At 42.6% G+C, this 21,208-nt stretch overlaps 1 protein-coding gene across 4 annotated transcripts in view; it reads left to right on the top strand.

Annotated features, from left to right (window-relative positions):
- The window catches only part of LOC146866845 (scavenger receptor cysteine-rich domain-containing protein DMBT1-like), a 398,665-nt gene that overhangs the window by 277,789 nt on the left and 99,668 nt on the right, over positions 1-21,208 (top strand). For all 4 annotated transcript variants that reach the window (XM_085602310.1, XM_085602301.1, XM_085602292.1 and 1 more), the window contains one exon: positions 10,311-10,458. In XM_085602310.1, the coding sequence (XP_085458436.1) occupies positions 10,311-10,458 (148 nt within the window). The remainder of the gene's footprint in view (positions 1-10,310; positions 10,459-21,208) is intronic.

The following is a 21,208-nucleotide window of genomic DNA, read 5'->3' as shown; positions in this document are numbered from 1 at the left end:
GTTATCTGACCACACAATCCGTGGCATTCCATACCGAGGAAAGTATTCCTTCAGTAGGACTTTCGCCGTGGACAGGGCAGTATTATCCTTAAGAGGATAAGCCTCTATCCATCTAGAGAACGCACAAACCACAACTAAAACGTACTTCAGGTTATTGCATCTCTCCATATGGATGAAGTCCAGCTGGATAACCTCAAAGGGACATGTAGGAGGGGCAAAATGGCCAGGTGGAGTGGGAGTGCCCTTGCCAGGATTATACATCAAACACACCATACAATTCTTAACCACCCTCTCAGCACATTTAGCGATACCATCATTCTTCCATACAGGAGATAATAACTTACATATACCTTTCGCGCTAATATGTGACAAACCGTGAGCCATAGTCACAACGGCTAGCACATATGCATCTGGTAACATCCACCTCTGACATTCCGACAAGTCAACCCAACATCCATGGGTGTCTAGCTTTCCCGTACTTTCTTTCCACTTGGTCTTTTCAGTTTTAGTGGCCTCATTCTGAATTGCTTTCACGCTCTCAACAGTGTCTTCACATATACCAGTCTCCGTCGGCCATCTCACTGAACTCGTAACATACATTCGGGACGCAAGATTCTTAGCCGTTTCCTTAGCAATCTCATCCGCAAATGCATTACCACGACCAACATCATCCGTAACTTTCCGATGCGCACTACATTTAATGATTGCCACCTGTTTAGGCAACGTAAGTGCATCCAAAAGATCATTCACAAGCTGTCCGTGTTGGATCTTCGTACCATGCGATGTCATAAATCCTCTCTCTTTCCACAATCGGCCAAAGCTATGTGCAACACCAAACGCATACTGACTGTCGGTAAATACATTCACTCGCTTTCCCTTAGACAAGACACACGCTCTCGTCAACGCAATCAACTCTGCCGCTTGCGCTGAACTCTGACTCAATCTCGCAGTTTCCACAACCGTACTCAACGTCACTACAGCATACGCAGTCGTCACATCACCATTCGGCAACTTAAAACATGAACCATCAACATACAAAGTGCCATCAGGGTCTATCAATGGAGTGTTTTTCAGGTCCACACGACCCTTCGTTTCTTCCTCAGTTCGCAAATAACAATCATGTGGTGGTACATCATCTGATTCCACATTAGTCGGCAACAATGTCGCCGGATTCAGCACATTACAACGCTTGATCTGTATATGACTTGCCAAAAGTGTTAACTCGTAACCGGACAACCTTGCACTCGTCAGATGTTGAGTTTTTGTACGATTCAGGAGAGTGTCAACCGCATGCGGAACCATCACTGTGAGCATATTATCCATAACCAGACCTGCGGATTGTCGAAGAGACACCGCAGCTGCCGCTGTCGCTCTCAAGCAACTCGGCAACGCTCTAGCTACCGGGTCTAAGGTTGAGGAAAAATATGCACATGGATGCTGCTTACCACCAAATTGTTGCGTCAAATCACTCAACGCACAACCTTCTCTCTCGTGAACGTATAGTGTAAATGACTTACTGTAATCAGGAGTACCTAACACAGGAGCCGAACACAACGCATCACGCAGTTCAGAAAAACTTTTCTGACATTCTTCCGTCCATGGCAAAGGAGTCGAAACATCCTTGCACGTAAGAGCTATCAATGGCTTCGCTAACAGTGAAAAGTTTGAGATCCACTGTCTGCAGTATGACGTGATACCTAGAAAGGCACGCACATCTCTCTGAGTTGTTGGCACAGTCATTCGAGCGATTGCTGCAATTCTTTCTGGGGTCAACCTTCTTCCCTCCTTTGACAATAAGTGACCTAGATAGGTTACTTCTTTACAACAATATTGCAATTTAGAAGGTGACACCTTGTAATGTAAATCACATAGATGCTGTAACAGTGATACTGTAGCAGTTTTGTAAATCTGTTCAGTGTCAGCAGCTACCAACAGATCATCAATGTACTGAATCAAGGCCCCACCAGTCGGTAACACAAACGCATCAAGTTGGCTCTTAAGCGCTTGGCTATAGATCGATGGACTCTCACAGTAGCCCTGAGGTGCGCGTTTAAACCTGAAACTGCGACCACCTAATGAGAAACCAAATAGATCTCTGCTTTTCTCAGCAATCGGAATGCTAAAGAAGGCATTCTTCAGATCAATTACCGAGAACCAAGATGCAGAAGCTGGAATCAGAGTCAGCAAAGCCGTAATGTCAGGCACCACGGGAAACTGTGGAATCACAATTTTATTTACCTCCCTCAAATCAATAACAAAACGATACACAGGAGGCTTGGATGGATCAGTTCGTTTCAAAATAGGTAACACAGGACTATTACACACGTTACCCCGAGTTTCTTCGATGACATCCTTATCGATCAAATCGTAAATGATCGCTAATAGTGCTCGCTCTCCATCAAGAGAGATACGATACTGGGGAATGCGCGGTAGTCGCACATTTGATTTCAATTGAACAACATAAGGCGGTATCTCCAACAGGCCCACGTCGTTGGGACCCGTCGCCCACAAAGACTTAGGAAGAGAACTCAATTCCGGTGGGAGCTTATCAGTCGACAAATACATAGGCGAGATCACTTTCTGACCCAACGTAAGCTCCACTCCCGCAGGAGAACAGTACAAAGTCGCGTATAACCGCTTCAACAAATCCAGGCCCAAAAGATTCTCACCACAACCAGTAGTCAAAAGCAAAGGAGCTTCTAACTCACGAGACCCAATCGTAAGGGGCAACGGACAAGAAACTGGATTGCTAACAGGGGCGCCAGAGAATCCAACGGAAACATTCGTTAAGCCAGACAAAGGCGCGCCAGGGAGTTTCGAATGCATGATGGAGCTTTTCGCTGCACCAGTATCCAGCAAAAAAGGTTCAACTACGCCCATTGTGGCAACTGCGACGTAAGGCCCTCTTTGATCAACCGGAACTGATACCACTCCCTTTCTTTGTCTATGGCTGTCCTAATAATTACCGTCAGCAGCAACATCATGCTCGACATAATAGTCATCCACATGATACTGTGTAGATCTACCAGCCGATAAATCGCGTCGATCAAAGCAATTTTGCGAATCTGCTGAAGTGGCAAAACGCTCATCCTGATTCTGAGTAACACCGCGACCTCTACCACGTGATGCTTGTTGAGGACCACTACGACCTCCTCGAGCCGAAACGCCATTGTTTCGGTCACGCAAGACTGGACAATTAAACTTCAGATGGCCCTCACCCCTACAATATGCACATTGATTATACCCCAACATAGTTCGTGGTGTAGAGGAGGCAGTACGCGGCTGCGACCTAGTAAACTGTGGCTGTAATCGATTTTGCTGTTGCGAGTCATTTTGATTCGGGCGCGGGGGATACGCTTGCTGCAATAAGACCTTAGTTTTAAGATCTTTCGTTTTCTTATCTGCACGTTCGCTTTCCTCTTTCTCTCTATTTTCATAGTATTGGGCCGTAGCTAATATTTGAGCAGTGGTAGAAATAGCCCACGAACTTTCAGAGTTCTTCAATTTGTTGCTTAGGTCAGGCAGCAGATTCGATACAAATTTATCAACAAACAGTCGCTGACCTCCCTCAGTGCTCATATCCTGACCACTGTGATCGATGAATGCCTCCTCAAATCTCGTAAAGAAATCGGAGACACTCTCGTCCTTCTTTTGTTTGCACGCGGACAGTTTGTCCCAGTTAACTCTCATTGCTGGCATAAGCATCTTCATAAGTGTAATTATCCTCTGGGGCAGATTCTCAATGAGCTGCTCAGGCTTAGCCCCACCAACTTGCCGTGCGTCAGCCGCAGTAAGAGCAGCCCAATCACCGCCTAACTCGGCTACGTGATTCTCTTGGCGGATTTTCGCCCAAATCGGTTGAGGTACTACATTACCGAACAACATGTCGATGTCGGCAAGGTTCATAATAGTAGCATCCACTAATTGGGATAACTCCTTATAATAACCTGCCGGATTTTTGCGGGGGTCAGGCAAAGTTTGCTTCACCTGCAAAACTTCCGATCGCTTCCATGGGAGAGGTATCCAAACTCTCTGAAAGTGTGGTAAAATAACAGGGTTAGCAGCAGCATCACCTGGCATCCACACTGGGGGAACTTCCCGCATAGGGTACTGACCAGGTTGTGCCATCCGCTCCTCAGCTTCACCCCTAAACAATGATCGAGGTGATACCGTAGATCGGAAAGATAACAGACGCTCTAAAGCATGTCGAACATTAGCACCCACAATCATACCACTCGAAAATTGATTCTGAAGTTCAGTAATCTCGGGCGGTACATTGTCTACCGCATCATTATCCAACTCTTCTCTCAAAAATTTACACATTTCCTCGTACACAAATCTTTGTGTGGGCTCATTAAACTGAGAAAACGTCTCGAAAACTATACGCGAAGTGTACTTTGCAGGATAACTAATCCATTTACGCGCCAATTTCACTAACAACTCACGTTCTCTACCATCAGGAATTTGACTACGCCTCTGAGAGACATCAGAAAGATCGGACCCAAGTATCGGCCCAAAAAGCGGAGAATAGAGATTAGCGACAGCACTAAATATACGACTACGAACAGAAGGGGAAGAAAGAGGAAGTACAGGAGTAACTACATTAGGGGTAACCGTAGAAATAGTAGAAGTAGTCGAGATAGCAGGAGTAGTAGCAACAATAGGCTGAAAAGGTACAGGCAACGGAGCAATAGGGAAAACAGCGGGTAACGGAGGATGAACAATTTGCGGCACAAGGGGATTCGGAAGAACAGGAGGAACAACAGGCTGTCCAGCAGCCGCCAAGACAGCAGGTTGGGGAGCAGGAGGAATCACAGGACCCACAGTATCTGGTGCATAGGGAGGTGGTGATTTCAATAGATAAGACAATAAGGGATCCTCGACCGTTTCTTCTCCCATCTTATCAGGACTAGACGGTAGAACCGGATAACATTTATCCACCGCCATATGATGCAATCTAGCAGAAACTTCCTGCTCCTTCTCATCCTTGTCTCGCTGATACTGTTCAGCATTTAGCATTACCGCAATAACACCTTCTCTCTTATTTTTCTTAGACTGTTTAATTTCTTTCTGCCTGGCCTCTTTACGCCATAACCGAAAGGAATCAAACATGGCCGGCCTAGCCTTCTTTTTAAATAATTTAGTTTCAAGATTATTCAATATTGCAGTTTCGAAACTACCATGAGGTGGCCAACTAAGAACACCATCTTTTTTAGTGTATCGAATCCAACATTCATTATATACGATAGGACCTACTCCATGGCGACTATAGAGTTCACAAATTGGAGTTCCAACGGGAGGTATCGGACATGAATCCTCCAGTCGGGAATCCGTGCTGCAACATGTAAGGAAACCCAACAAAGTACTACGGCCAGGCATCGTGCACACTAACCGAGTTTACAAACTTCAAGGGCTATCGAATTACGATGTCCTCGCAAAAATGCAAGACCCTCGGGTTTTGGCAATTGCAATTGTCAAATAAAACCCAACAACTAAGAACCAACGACTAAGAACCACAAATGCAATGGAACCATGCAAACAACCAAGTCTACTCTGGGAGCGACCCACAAATACTTAACTGAAAGAGCAATGGCGTCACCAGGAAGGCCCGTCTATCGTCTCGCCGTACAAAGGACTACGCCAGGCGCCAAAACAGGTCGACAGTAAGGGCATCAGTCCGTCGCAGCCGTCAGGAGGCGGGAATCTTCGCGTGAAAAGTCTTCGGGCCACTTATTTCGACAACTGGATCGATGAAGCGGGGTGCACCTTCCCTCGGAGATTTCACACGAAGTTCCTCACGATCGTCGGGCTTTGGACCGGTACCGCTGATGTCGCCCCACGTTGGGTGCCAACTGAAGGACTGGGCTATTCTAAGGCCCAGCGGTGCCAGGGGACAACACCTTCGTGGGTTACCTGCTCCGGCGTACAAAACACAGAGACACGGGACACTTCCTGCGGCGTCAAAGATCAGCATTTATTTACTGCAGGGATACAGAAATCGCAAGAAGTACACAGCGTGTAGTTTCTGAGAGACTGCTTCAAATTGCACAAGTGGATCGCTCCTTTTATACACATTTTGGTCATTGCACAACATGGCGGACAAAAGGTTACAACTCAGTTCTCACAGTAAACTTCAAAAAGGTCGCATTCATCTTTTCAGAAACCCGAAACATAATTACAGCAGCATTGCCGGTTCCCAACTGTAAAAGCACATTAAGCACATTCCATTCTGACCGTAACGAATTAGAGGAAGGGACAGAAACAGATGCAAAGGAAAAGACAAGGATGCATAACAGTTTAGAAAACAGTGTAGAGAGCAATATCGGAAACTTGATTGCAGGATCAAAGAACTCGTGCCTAATGTATGCGCGACTGAAACAATAGACCAGCACGGGAAGATGAGCCACGAGCGGGGCCATCTGCCCTTGCCGTGTCATCCCCCTCATCATAAAAACACCTTCAAAGGAACATGTGTCCTCCACGAAAGCTTGAGAATCCCAGGGTCACGAAGCGGACAGTGTCCGTTCGCTGGCTACTTGAAGGCAAGAGACAAAATGGACGCCGTATCTAAAATGGAACCCGAGGGTTCAGATGGACATACCCACAAATAAGACGAACCATACATGGTAACGTAGCGAAAACGCGTACACCCACTAAACTCGTCATTTGCGGTTCGTAGATACCAAACTCGTCCATATTCGAACATATCAAAAATGTCGTTACGATTCTTACGGAACCTCAGCAGAGGCACAGAAGAAGCTTTAGTACAGGGTGGATCAGCTGTGTCTTGTCTACGAATCTCCTGTCCATCCACAGTCACTGGGAGCGGGAGTACTTGGGATGAGCTACGTCTTTGATCTTCAGGTAACTCTCTGGCCAGGGCCGTACTCTCTCGGCCGCGGATGCTGTGAGCACAAGTACAGTGGGGTGGGGAGCCAAAATTAATGCCATAGAGAAGGTCTTGTTGTTGGGAGCAACAAGTAGAACAAAGAGCTCAGGCTTCTGTGCTTTCTACTGAACACAACTGGCTCTTCTAACTTTGGCGTTCTCTTACGTCCCCCGTCTAATATAAATAGCCACTGCAATAATTTTACAAATTCACAAGAGAAATGTCATGGCTTCCTCAGGACACTAGTGCAAGGATTTGAGGCCTGCAGAGATTGAGTGAAAGCTAAAGAATGGCATCCCCAACAATCTAGCTGACAAGCTCACCAGCTCTGGTGGCACTCGACAAACCTGCAGCCAGGACACCATCAGACTTGAGAAGAAGAAATAAGAAGAGAAAACAAGGCAACAGGGCTTCCCCGGCTTACGCGGGATCTAGAACAACAACCCTGTATTCATCAGGACTGACCCAACCCTGCTCCAATTTAGGAAAGAGCTGACGATACTCCTCCTTAGGAACACTATGTAGGGACAAAGTAGCAGTCCATTTCCAATCTACGTATCTTACTAACTCTTTAACCTCTCACTGTGATTGTATCTTTTCCTTTGACTGTACAGCCTTCTGTTGCCTCCCTGTTAGGTTTGCACTGTACAAATACCACATACATATAAACCAGTAGCGGTCCGTGGAAGGAGTTCGGTGGGGCAGTGAGGCGGGGCAGGGTGGGGAAATGTAAACACCGGAATATGGATAAACGGAGGTAAGTACACATTTAAATAAATAAAACAAATTCCTTTGCGCACACTGCATCGCAAAATGCGATGCAGCCTGCGCAACGAAATTCGTTTTATTTATTTAAATGTGTACTTACCTCCGTTCATCCATATTCCGGTGTTTACATTTCCCCACCCTGCCCCTCCCCGCCCCGCCTCACTGCCCCACCGAACTCCCTCCACGGACCGCTATTGATATAAACATACATACATATTAACACTGGTGGCTGCCTTAGTGACCAAGCCCTGTAAATCCTGCATCTGCTGCGGAGGCCTTGTTGTTCCTAGAATGAAGGCCTTACTATGATTCAATCACAGTAGGATTAAGGCACACACCACCACATTTGATTTTTTTTGTTTGAATTATTTTAATGGAATTTGAAATTTAAAGAAACATACATTTCAATAAAAAAAGGACAAATAATACAGCTCCTTGGAAAATCTGTATATTCACCAATTTTCAAGTTTGATGTTGAATGGAGCCGTAATGCGCTGAGATTACGTATCAAAAGCATAGCTTAAAATAAACGACAACCGAGGCCCAAGAGCTAAAACAAACTATTTCTAATAAAGGATTAACTATCTGTATTTTAAAGTCTTACTTGCGAGGCTTTGCTAGCTGTTAACCTTCTTATAAATACTATACAGAAGGTGTGCTTAGGGCCAGCCCCCTTCAGTGTTTGGCTTTAGATCATCCGCTTTCAGTTGTTAGTTTGAGACAGTGCCATTCACATCTTGGGTTAGTTCAGAGGAGTCTTTCTCTTTCACTTGAAACTACTGAATGTGCGTTGCATTATTCTGCTTACTAAGCAGTGATTCCATAGCAATGCATGAAGAGCATGGTTTTCAGCATCTGTCAGGGACTATTTCTTTAATGTAGACGCCATCTTGAAAAGGATGGGTTGATCAACTGTAAGTATTTCTTTATGTATTATCTGATTATAAAAACCCTGTACTATCTCATTGATCAGGTCCTTACTGCTTGCACTCACTCCCTATGAGATTAAAGCCTTGAAAGGGAGTACTTTTTTTCTCCATTTGGAATGCAATGGTGCTTGAGGCTTGGGACACTAGTAGTTAAGGACACTACTTACCACCGGTACAGCTCAGAAAAGTCTGACTGCTGCAATACCCAGAAAACAAGTTTTAATCATTGTATAATAAGTAAAGAGGAAGTTTGTATTGTTTAGTGTGTTTTTTGTCTTTATAATATATTGCTCATGCCTATACATTCTTCTATCACAAGTGTCTTTAGAAAATAGTTAATCCGTGTAGTAAACCTTTTTGGCAGAATGATATATCACTTCAGATCCCACCACATTTAAAGAGGATTAAATCAATAGCGCCACACTGCCAAATCTAAGATGGCAGATGAAAGCCAAAAGTACAGAGCATGGCCTCCTCCTCATCTGCCACTGTTTACATTTGCATTTGGTTAAGACGTGCTGATGGTGGATCTAAGGGTGTAACAAAGAGAAGTGGTTACAGCCGGCATCCTTTCCTCAGACCTTTAGGTGTCATAAATTGCTACAACCCAATCCACCCTTGCATGTTTACTCTGAATAAACAATGGTCAGTGGGAAATTTTGTTTACTATCTTTGTAATAGAAATTGAGACCAATTATTACATATCTCAATTAATTCAAACCGTGATTTAATGTAATACAATATAATATGCAGTGCTGCAATCACCTCTAACCGAGCTCTAAATCACTGTTGCAATACACCATGGTTGCTTTTGGGCTCTTGTTTCTTCTTGTAATTTTGGTGACTATTTTTTAATTTCTTATAAAATGAATCAAAATGTACACAAAGAAATGGAAAATGTATCTTCATGTGCATGTTCTACAAATGCATGTATTTGCAGTTGTGTGGTTTCGGCAATCTTCAACGTTCCAGCAGTGATTCGTCTGTCATAGTGTCCATCAAAAGAATTAAGTCCACTGCCCCTTTTCCTGTCATTTCTTCCTTGGATGAACTGTCATGCTCCACTTGCCCCTAATTAGTATCCAAATCACTACTCCCTTCAGTATCAATTTTTATATTTTTTGCAAATAAATAATTCTCCCATGGTTGGATCAGTAGATTGAGCCATCAATATCCGTTTCCCCTCTACATAGGTAGTCACTTGAAAAACAAATTATCAATGGTGCTGACACACAGGGAGTTTTTTCCCACCACGTGGGGACCATTGATCAATTTCCCTGCCCGAGACACCTCTGCCTTATATGCAAAGCATGGAAATCTAGTGATTGTCTCCTTGCCCAAATAGGGCAAGGTGATCATCACTGCCTTTGCAGTTCAGAGGCAGGTGGACCATTAGGAAAAGGGCTTTCACTGGTGGAGTGGGCTGTGGTTCTGTTGGTGGAAACCCTGGGGTTCTATCACCTCCTAACGGGGCAGAGGGATCTGCAAGTTTGGCAACATTGCACTGCCCCGTGATGATTCGTTAGAGAACCCCAGGGTTAACACCAACATCATACTACAATTAAAAGCCCCAACCTGGTATTTTAAGTTTGAGGGCAGTGGGATTGTCCTTGTGAGTTCTTTTTTTATTCCATGTGTCTGCGTTGTCTCTGTAGGGCCAGTTCTAATGAAAGAAGAAGGCCTTTACTCTGCTAATACATCTATGTTTCCTCCTTTTCTTACAGATGGCTTTTGTGACTTTCTTCTGTCTCAGCCCTATGGAAATTTTTCCAGCCCAAGTTTTGCAGGTCCTTACCCCAGCAATGCATGGTGCAGGTGGCAGATCGTCGCAAAGAAGAACTTCTGCATCAAGGTGGTCATATCTGAAGTAAAGTAGGTATAGAAGGGACAGGTTCCAGGACCTTTGCCTTGCTGATTATTGTAATGGTTAACCTTTACCACATCAAAATACAGACAGAAGTCATTTTAGAGGAACTGTCTCCGTTCTTGCACGGCCTGGTAGTTAGATTGATGGGCACAGTGAGGGGATGTAATGCGGATGATTGGATGAAAGGGGGCCTATTGGCTGAGAATTTCAGCCCATCTGCATACCTGGAATCTATTCCTACAGCGCTCTCTGTTTACTTACTTCTATGATGAAGACATCAGAACGGACGTGGACATTCAAGCCCCCCCCCCCAAAAGCAGCATGTAGTCCTATTTTGTATCACTCAGTCAAGCGAGTGGTGTATTACTAATAATGTTGCTCACAAAATCAATAAAAACTAGTAGAGACGCATGCCAATAATAGCACATGATTACAGATTGATCAAGTCAAGAAGGGGTCCGTGAACAATTAACAAAAATGAGGCATCTGCATAAGAATGCGCACCTCTTTGACTCGGGTCCATCTATGAATATGCCATTGGAAGTGGGCCAATCATTACACCTGTATAAATGAGATAAAAACAGTGGCATTAACATACACTTTGAGGTGCCTGTCTCTGCCTCTTCTGTCTTTTACATGCGGAGATCTCTTCCCAAATTTCCCTAACTCCGAACCGGAGTTGCAGCTTTCAAACTTCTCTGACAGTGACGATTGCAGGAGGCTGACTGTCCCCGGCCACACACCGCCCTCAGCAGCTCTACGCTCTACGCTCTGCGCTCTGCACACTCATGTGCACAGCAGGAAATGGGGTGAGCAAGGCAGATCGCGGCAGATTGCGGCAGATTGCGAGCGCGGGTTCTGCGAGAACGCCGCGAAGAACGCCAAGATGTGGCGCTTCGAATAATTACAGCGGTGCCTTGGTGCCTTGGTGCTGGGAGATTCAGGAAGCCGGTATCAAACGGAGTATAGCTGAAGGGTGGGCCCGGCCCCCGGGGGGCCCCGTTGGTCCCAAAAGCTGAGATCGTGCTTGGACCCCCTCTGGCTCCCGACTTGGGAAGAAAAAGGTGCAAACTCAAGCGCTGGGATAGCGGAACTCTGTGTGATTTCTGGAAAAGCAGCAGAGTAGAGCGGACAGTGTGTGTGGTCGAGGAGCAGAGGTAAGTAAAGGGGAGGGTGGTGGCAGATGGACTTGCAGTGAAAAAGGGAAAGAGCCCAAGGTTGGGAGAAGGAGCTCAGGCTGGAAGAAAAAAAAGACTCCCGGACGAGCTCTGCTGCTGAGCCAAGGGAAATCAAGGGAGCAGCAGGGAGGATACCCGCAGTAAAGGAAAGAGAGAAAGAACTAAAAAGGAGATGGCTTTGGGGAAAGCAAAAACATGGAAAGGGTTAAAAAAAAACTCTAAAAAAACCCACAACAAAGAAAATGGGGCAGAGGAGATGGATACAGGCCTGAATGAGAAAGGAAAAGTAAAAGGCGATCAAGAAGGCACTATGGGTCGCAAAAAAACAATACAAAGGAATACCCAAAGCTTGAACACAATTCCCCGTAGAGCCAAGTTAGGGGGGGGGAAAGGAGGGACCACAGCCTCAAATTCAATTAAAGACTTTCTTGGGAAACACTTTAAAGGGAAAGAATTGCCAGAAAAAGAACTGAGAGCTGGCGAGAACCAGCTGACATCCGACAACTTGGTCTCCCTGGTAGTAGACTCTCCAAATCAAACCCACTTTAACATTTCTGGGATATCCCTTGACCCTAGGCTGTTTATCACCTAGACTCTCTTCCCCCTCGATTGATTATGATACTGAGGGAGAGGATGAAGAGGCAGACATAAGTGGTGAGGTCCAGAGCAAGGGGCAAAATAATCATTCAAAGGAACATTTGGACGAGAAGGAAGGGGCAGACATTTTGCAGGACATAAAAATTGATTTTTTCAGGCCATACATGCACAGTCTGGAGGTTACTGGAACCTCAAGTGCCTCTATGTTAGACGTAATGTTAATCCTACAAAAAACATTGCAAGGCCTGTTAGAGGTATCATTGATGAATAATGAAATTCTTAAAACCCAAAAGGAGCAGTTTAAAACCATGATAGGGGAGTTGAAACAAATTAAAGACCTTATACCCTCCATATCTCGGCCAGTTGGGGATCATCAAGGTGGGGTAGTGATCCGGGAGGAAGACGTGATGTGGACTACCCCAATACAGAAGGAGGAGCACAGTGTATTCATATCTCAATGCCCGATGATTATAAAGAGATGGAGGAAAGGAGGAGCATTAAACAGTGTATCCCACGTCCAAGGAGGTGGAAAAATATCCCCAGAAAAGGTCAAACTTCAAGGCAGCAGGGGAGATGGAGGGTAGAAAAAGAGCAAAAGTGCCTAATAAAGAACATGATATTACCCTTGGAAAAGAAAAATATCCCGGTAAAAGGAATATATATCAGTAATTCAGAAGAGGGGGAGAGGAGTAAAAAAATAGGAAAAATAGTACTAGAAAAAATCAGGGGGAGAAAGAAGTGGGTAATATGGAAAGGAGGATCTGCCAGCCTTAGAGGCCAAATGGAGAAAGGTATAGAATCAGAACTCCTAGGAAGAAGGGAGGTCGAACCAAAGTAGGGCCCACAGAACTATGTGGCAAAATGTAGACAGGACCTGCGGGTATTCTTTGAGCCAGGGCAAAGGTGAGAAAAAACTGAGGAGATTAAACCCATTAAATCGATCACAACTCCATTTTTCCTTATCCAAATGTGCAAGTCTATGGAACATTGGCACAGAGGATCTAAGAGAAGTAGTGTTTACGGTAAACTGTAAAGGGAGCGAAGTAACTAATGTTCTCCTTTACTCCGGGTTAGTAAAATCAGCATTAGTAAAAGCAGAACATGAGTTGCAAAAAGAAGGTATCAGACTGGTAAAAAGGGTAGAAATGCTGGAGTATAATAAGCATGGGATGCCATTCCTCATAATTCATGCAGGGTTGGGATAAAGACAGGTAAAGCTGAATGGTGCTAGCTGGGATAAAAAGGAAGAACTTGCAATTACCATAAGAGGAATGGAAATAGAGAGAGGTGATGAAGACATACTAACTGGAAATAGGTATAGAGCCCTAGCATCCCCAGGATAGGAGGAAGATGGGTGTCTAAGTGAGATCGATTAGGAGCAAGGGACGTCGCACAGCCTGGCCATATTATCCTGGAACATAAATGGATACAAAAGAATATTGGACAGGAAAGCTTTAAAGATGCCGTTGAGAGCAATAGGATTGTGTGCCTGCAGGAGACCTGGCTGTGCGACAAAACCCTAGAAACACTAGCAATCGAAGGATTAGCCCAACAGACGAAAACAGAGAATAAGAAACTCTTTGGTAGACCTCCAGGAGGGCAACTGTCACAAAACATTGCAAGGAGGGTGGAACCTGTGAAAGTAAAATGTAAATGGACATTAGCATGCAGAGTGCTATTGCTGAACCCCGTCTCACGATATGAAGGAATAGTTATTGTTAATGTATATATACAGAAGGGGAAAGAGAATGAATACAAGGTAGAACTGGAAAATCTAAAAGAAGATATGTTAATTTTAACAGAAAATTATTAGAAAGATGTAGTTATAGGTGACTTCAATCACAAACTAGATCCCTGTAGGATTGACCCATGGTTTAAAGAATTGTTGACCTCCTACAATATAAAGGATGCTGCGTTTCCGAAGGGGGGAAAGGTCGGCACAGGATATGGCTCTAGGACAAATGTTGGGCTCGATGGGTTTAGTATGTGTCAATGGGAGAATGGACGCAGATCAACCAGCAAAGCGTACATTCAAGATATGTCAGGACCTCTGCCGTATTGATTATGTGTTTATACATGCTTGGAACTTTGAATTAATTAAGAGTTTTAAGGTGGTAAGAATGGAAGGAAGTGACCACTTTCCCCTGAAGACTGAGCTCTGTGAAATAAGGGAAAGACAAAGAGACACAGTACTTCAGGTACATGTGGACTATCCTAGACGGCTTACAACTCGTATATCAGAGGAACACATTGAAAAACTAGGCGCAGTACAACAGACCAACTCACTAGAAAATACTAAATACTCTGATTATGAATGACAATGACTGGCATGAAAACACAATCAAACAACTGGTGGAATGCTTAAGGGTGAAAATTAAAATTAGTAAATATAGAACCCAAAGCAAGGATCGGACATGGTTTGACAAAGAATGTCCCAAAGTAAAAGCAAGTATTAGACAAAGGGAAAGAAGACTTAAGGCAAAGTATAATGCAGAATTGTTTGATACCCTTCAGAAATTAAGGATAAAATACAAAATGATTATCAGGAATAAAAGAAGAATCTATAAAGAGAGTTGTTGGGCAAGATTGTTAGCCACAATATAGTCTAAAGATTTGAAAGGTTTTTGGAAATTGGTGCAAGAAAGTTCTGGTAAAACTCCAGGGTCTATGAATTGTGCTGTACCCGAAGATGATTGGGTGAGTTACCTGGGGGAAATTTATGGAAAGTGGCCAATAATAGAGAAACTAAGACTAAAATCATGGTCAGGAGTGAGGGAGGAAATTAAGGAATACTTTACTCCCAATAATATTAGAAAAATGATATCTAACTTCACCCTGACCCGGGCCGTGGGCCCAGATAATCGTTCGGCTGTGATTATAGAAAATAGGCCAGAGCGGTGGGCAGAGTTTTTTTTTCAAAAAGTTCCAGAGGATACTTAACACAGGTATTATACCAGAAAACTGTCAAGGCGCAATCATAAGACCTATCCACAAAAAAGGAGACACAAAAGCCCCAAAGAATTACAGATTAATTAACCTCCTAGATGTAGGAGAAAATGTTTTCGCAAAAGTAATCTTGGAGAGGTTGAAGAACTGGGCAGAAGTAAATCAGGTTGTGCCCCCGTAACAGGGGGGGTTTAAAGAGGGGCACACAATGGTCGACCACTGTTTTGCGCTTTGGGCCATAGCGCGGAAATCAATTGAGCAGAGAGGAAGCCTGTTCTGCTGCTTTGTGGACTTAGTGGACCGTGAGTCGTTGTGGAAGACGTTGACTGGGCAAAGTATCCCAATTGATCTGCTAAGGCTAATTCAAGTATTATATTCCGATAACTGGGCTCAGATAATTTTGGACGTAGAGGGTAGTCTATCACAGAAAATTCAAATTGGGAATGGGCTGAGACAGGGGTGCATATTGGCCCCCTTGCTCTTTTCCTTATTTATTGCAGACTTACCCTCAGCTTTGGGTAATGAATGGGGGGTAAGCCCAAAGTTTGATGGGAAACATATTTCATGTTTACTATATGCGGATGATCTTGTAATAATAGATCAAACAGAGATCGGCCTGCAAAGAAAGCTGAACAGGTTTAACAAATACTGCGGCCTATAAAACTTGTAGTCAACATGGAAAAGACAAAGATGTTAAGCTTTGGTAGAAGGAAAATAAGGTTTAACTGGTTTTTGGGCTCCACGAAGCTAGAAAAGGTAGATGAATATAGGTACATGGGGAGGTGGTTCAAGAAAAGTCTGAACTGGCATACTCACCTCAATGCATTAAAATTGAGATCATCAGATACGGTTAGTGGATTAAAAAAATTCAATGGTGTATATGGTGAAAAGTCAGCTAGACCGGTTTTAAAAGCCTATACAGCCATGGTACCTCCACAATTACTATATGGAGCTGAACTGCTATATCTGAGTGGTAAAAACGGATGGGACGTTGAGGAGGGAAAAACTCTGAAAAATTTATTTTCATTGCCTAAATCCTCAATGGTGCAGGCAGTGAGATGAGAATTAGGTATCACCTCATGGAGTATAACGGCTTGTATGGCCTTATTAAGATTCTGGCAGCGCCGGGAAACAGGAGAAAAATATAAATCTCGCAATGGTGCAGAAATGGGATAGTGAAGAGTGAGTTGACGTGGGCAAAAGGGACAACAGAAAAGATTATTGAAGCCTGTACAAGGATGTATGACGTTACAACGCACACTTTTACAACGCGTGCACTTACAACGCATTTTTTACAACGCATAATCCATTACAACGCACTACACTTACAACGCATGACACTACAACGCATTTTTAAAAACTACCATTACAACGCATACCATTACAACGCATAATATTTAATTGCATTTAAGGTAAGTATTAGATAGTATAGGGGTAAAAATTACTTTTCTAACTCCAGGGGGTGCAACAGTAGGGTAAATGTTGGATAGTATAGGGGTAAAAATTACTATTCTAACTCCAGGGGGTGCAACAGTAGGGTAAGTGTTGGATAGTATAGGGGTAAAAATTACTATTCTAACTCCAGGGGGTGCAACAGTAGGGTAAGTGTTGGATAGTATAGGGGTAAAAATTACTATTCTAACTCCAGGGGGTGCAACAGTAGGGTAAGTGTTGGATAGAATAGGGGTAAAAATTGCTATTCTAACTCCAGGGGGTGCAACAGTAGGGTAAGTGTTGGATAGTATAGGGGTAAAAATTGCTATTCTAACTCCAGGGGGTGCAACAGTAGGGTAAGTGTTGGATAGTATAGGGGTAAAAATTACTATTCTAACTCCAGGGGGTGCAACAGTAGGGTAAGTGTTGGATAGTATAGGGGTAAAAATTACTATTCTAACTCCAGGGGGTGCAACAGTAGGGTAAGTGTTGGATAGTATAGGGGTAAAAATTACTATTCTAACTCCAGGGGGTGCAACAGTAGGGTAAGTGTTGGATAGTATAGGGGTAAAAATTACTATTCTAACTCCAGGGGGTGCAACAGTAGGGTAAGTGTTGGATAGTGTAGTGTAATATTATGCGTTGTAATGGTAGGCGTTGTAATGGTATGCGTTGTAAAGGTATTTTTTAAAAATGCGTTGTAATGTCATGCGTTGTAAGTGTAGTGCGTTGTAATGGATTATGCGTTGTAAAAAATGCGTTGTAAGTGTAGTGCGTTGTAACAGTTGCGTTGTAAAGGTTGTTCCCCCTGTACAATGATGAAGCTTAAGTTGTGCCCCCTGACTCTTCAAATTGAGGTTGATAAGAGGGAACTTAGAGCCCTGGGGAAAGAAATTTCTCAAGCCCAGGACTAAGATTACCTGTTGGGGAAAAAATCTGTACGTTTTATGGCTGCTTCGTGGCAAAATGAACACTTCCCTTATATCGAAAGGTTACCCTGTCGTAGGATAAGAAGAGAATTATTAAGGCTAAGAATTGGTGTCAACCCTTGCTATGCCAACAACGGGGTAAAAAGAACTATGATCGATAGTAAGGGAAACTGTGCCTGTATTCTGGGAACAACATGTGATATTTTACATTTATTATTTGATTGTCAGAAGGTTTTAGAGATACGGAAAGAGTGCCTACGTCCGATTTTTATGAAGTATGGTATTAACACTAGGGTCCAAGCAGTAGAGCTTTTAACATAAATGAGTAATTTAGATATAGCCTGTGCCATGGGGAAGTTAATTCAGAAAGTTAAAGAAATCTTTAAATGTGAATAGAACTGAAATGTTTGCTCTGCCATTTTTAATGTGGCGAATGTCATATGAAGTGACGGAAGGACAAATGTTCTTACTTTATGAATTATATGATGTATTAATTAATGAATTGTGATTTTAGGATTTATATTAATGTGGCTTTAAATGTTTGAGGACCAGCTGGCCTAAATAAACTTTGTTTTGAACTGAACTGAACTAACTGCTTTTAAAACTCAAATTCATTGGTAAGAGAGATTTATTTGTAACTAGTTAGGAACTCAAACTTTAACTAAAGGCTAAATCGCTTTAGTCAGCAGCCCTGTCTATAATGAGGCGTGAAATTCCCTCCAGGAACCAAACAGTAGCCCACTTTGTTTGATAGGTTGACTTGAATGGGCAAGGAAGACCCATCTGGGCTCAGAAAAATATTCAGGGTGGGGAATGCCCACCCTTCTGTTGGCCCATCTATGACAAAGCCTGCATGCCAGGCCAGTTGGAGGCAATTGTAAATCTTTTGCACATTTGAAAGTGATCAAACAGGCCCGGATCGCAATACTTGTGTATCCTGTATGACCCTGCTTTGTCTTACTAGACTTATGTCTCATTTTTATTGTGGGTCCAGAGTCTGCTTCAAGTTGGATTTTAGTGTTAGATGTGGGAGTATGCTAGTAATTTCCATATTACACTCCCCTACACACACACAGCTCTCAGAGCCCAAGCTTAGAGGAAATAAAGGCTCTGGCCATCTTGGACATGATACATTTTGAGCCTGTTTGCAGTTAGGCAAACAACAACAAACAACTAAAAAAGTAGGTAGGCCAGGGCCTGGAAACATTTATTTTGTTAGTCATAGACAGACTAGGAGTGTCTTAGGGTGTCCTCCACCCACAGGCTGTTGAACTCTACCAGCATTTCCCTCACTGCTAAATGTGTGAAAGGATATCAGGCGGACTGCACCTGCTACAGTTGGCATCTGTAACCTGTGAGAAGAACCTGAGGAGATCATCTTCTACTTGAAATCCAAGGACAAAGAGATCTTCAAGGATCATAGGCTTATTCCTGGGGTCCCGGTAAATATAAAATCTGAAGTAGGCATTGGTGCAAAGAATCCCAGTGCCTGGATTTTTCTGTTGGACTCTGCTTGACACCCTGAGAGTCTCAATGTGCTTGCTCCTTAGTTCCTGCGGGTCTTAGAAGTATACTCATGTGGTTGTTTGAGCATCAGAAGAAAGTTTGGGAACTTTTAAAAACTTTTCCTGCAGAGCTTCAACGTTACCTGGTGGAAAAACTATCGACTTGCAGCTCCACAGCTTCAGATTGGATTTCGGCTTCATTCTGGGTGGAGATCTCCTCAACTCTGAAAACATTTCTAAGTCCTTTTCTGAGATTGGACTTAGAAAAAGTTCAGTAAGAAGCTTCAAAAGCTCCATAGCGCTAGGGGGACCAGCCTGGTTTATGTAACCTGCCTTTGGTTCCACTGCAGAAGCTGCAGTTTCAGTGGAGTCCGGCACAGAGAGAATTTTTCTTCTTCGAAATGAGAAAGTCCCAATGTGTGTTGAGACTTAGAGAAATATCAACATTTTTTCTTCAAGAAAGTGACAAAGCCCCTTTCAGAAGTGGGACTTAGAAATATTTTTAACTTTTTGACTTCAAGACTTTCACGAGGACTAAGCCACTTGGTGTATCAGATCCGCAATCCATTGAATCAACCTGAAATTGCACCTGGGTCCCGTACTACTATGACCCATAGACTAACATTTTTCCTGCCACTTTGTCTCTGTACTTCTTTGAAAATTCACACATCCGCTTTTGGTTTTTAGTGTTAGTATACTCAAAAACATTCTTGCTTTATTCTAAAAATAATTGTGCATTTTTGTTGTGATTTATTAGATTTATTCTACTGTTTATGCCCTGCCATAATACTTTACACAGTGCCTTTAATTTAAGGCACACTGCTTTACCAGGGATTGAAAACTTGTTTATTTTATTTAATCGGTGTTACAGTTCGCAGGTGGCAGCCTTACAGTTTGAGGTGCACTTTTGTCCACTCTAAATGATAATCCACTTTGCAACAGGAGGTGTTTAGAGAAGAGTAAGGAGGAGTTTAGGGCGGGCATAGGAGGGGTTTAGAGACAGACATGCATCCACCCGCAAAAGAGTCCGTTCATCCCTATTCACAAACAGCACTGCACAACACCCAAAAAGGAACCAAAACAGTAGTAAAGGTACACCAGCTTAGGTCTGGAGTAAGTCTAAAACCACCTATGGCCAACCATTGGTACTGCAACACCCTCTCATGAACAAATTTGGAGGCAGGACTTAAAATAAAACATCATATGAAATTATTGCAAAAAAACTGTTACATTTAAACTTTATAAAATATCTTTTGACAAATTTAATGTAAAAAAGATATATATAAATATCCAAAAAATACATGTTACTTGAGTTTTAAAAATAATTTAATTCAGTTAAAGTAATTCTATACCTAACTTTTAGCATATTTAACGCATCATAACGAGTGACAAACATTTTAATATAGGTTGGAATTTTGTTTACTAATTCTTGAAAAAGTAATTTTAATATATTTAAATTCAATAATTCAAAACTAAACTAATGGTGCTGTAGCATTTTTATGTTGTTCTACATTTTAAAAAATATAGACAAGTAATTTACATTAATAATCTTTTTCTTAATTTTAATAAACTTTCTGTAATAAAATAAAGAGTAGTGCCCTTAGACTATAATGAAATAAACACTAGAGAAAATAAAATTGCTCCGTTTTTTTTTTGCTATAAGGAAATGTCAGAGATCTCAGCCTACTTGTGAAAAGGTACGTGCAGTAACTTTACACTTATAAATTTTGATTCTCCCCCTAGAATTCAGAAGGAGGCAATTTGAAATTCTTTTTTTTTTTTAATACATTTACAATTGGAAATGATGAATAGCCAAAAGTAGTAAATATAGTACAAAGTGTAAGCACACATTTACATGTGTAGATATAATCATGTACAAATTTACCTCTGTGAATAGACCCCTCAATATCCTTTTTATTACAAGTACATAATATCTCAAAAGGCTAAGCTAATAAAAATAGAAATATTTTCCTTTGCAAATTCATATTTAAATAATTTTGAGACCTGTATTCTGTGTATGTGGCAGCTAATGAAAAGTTAAAAGTACAATATCTCTTTGGCTTTGTGCATCTGCTTCCCACAGGTGGGGTTTACGTTAGAAACCATGGTTTATTGAGTCGTCCTGTTGCTGACTGTGCTATGCAGTGTTTTACATGAAGTAGTGAT

This window comes from Triturus cristatus, chromosome 1_2 (genome assembly GCF_964204655.1).
Source record: "Triturus cristatus chromosome 1_2, aTriCri1.1, whole genome shotgun sequence".
Classification (NCBI taxonomy): domain Eukaryota; kingdom Metazoa; phylum Chordata; class Amphibia; order Caudata; family Salamandridae; genus Triturus; species Triturus cristatus.
This window is presented reverse-complemented; position numbering and strand designations above follow the sequence as displayed.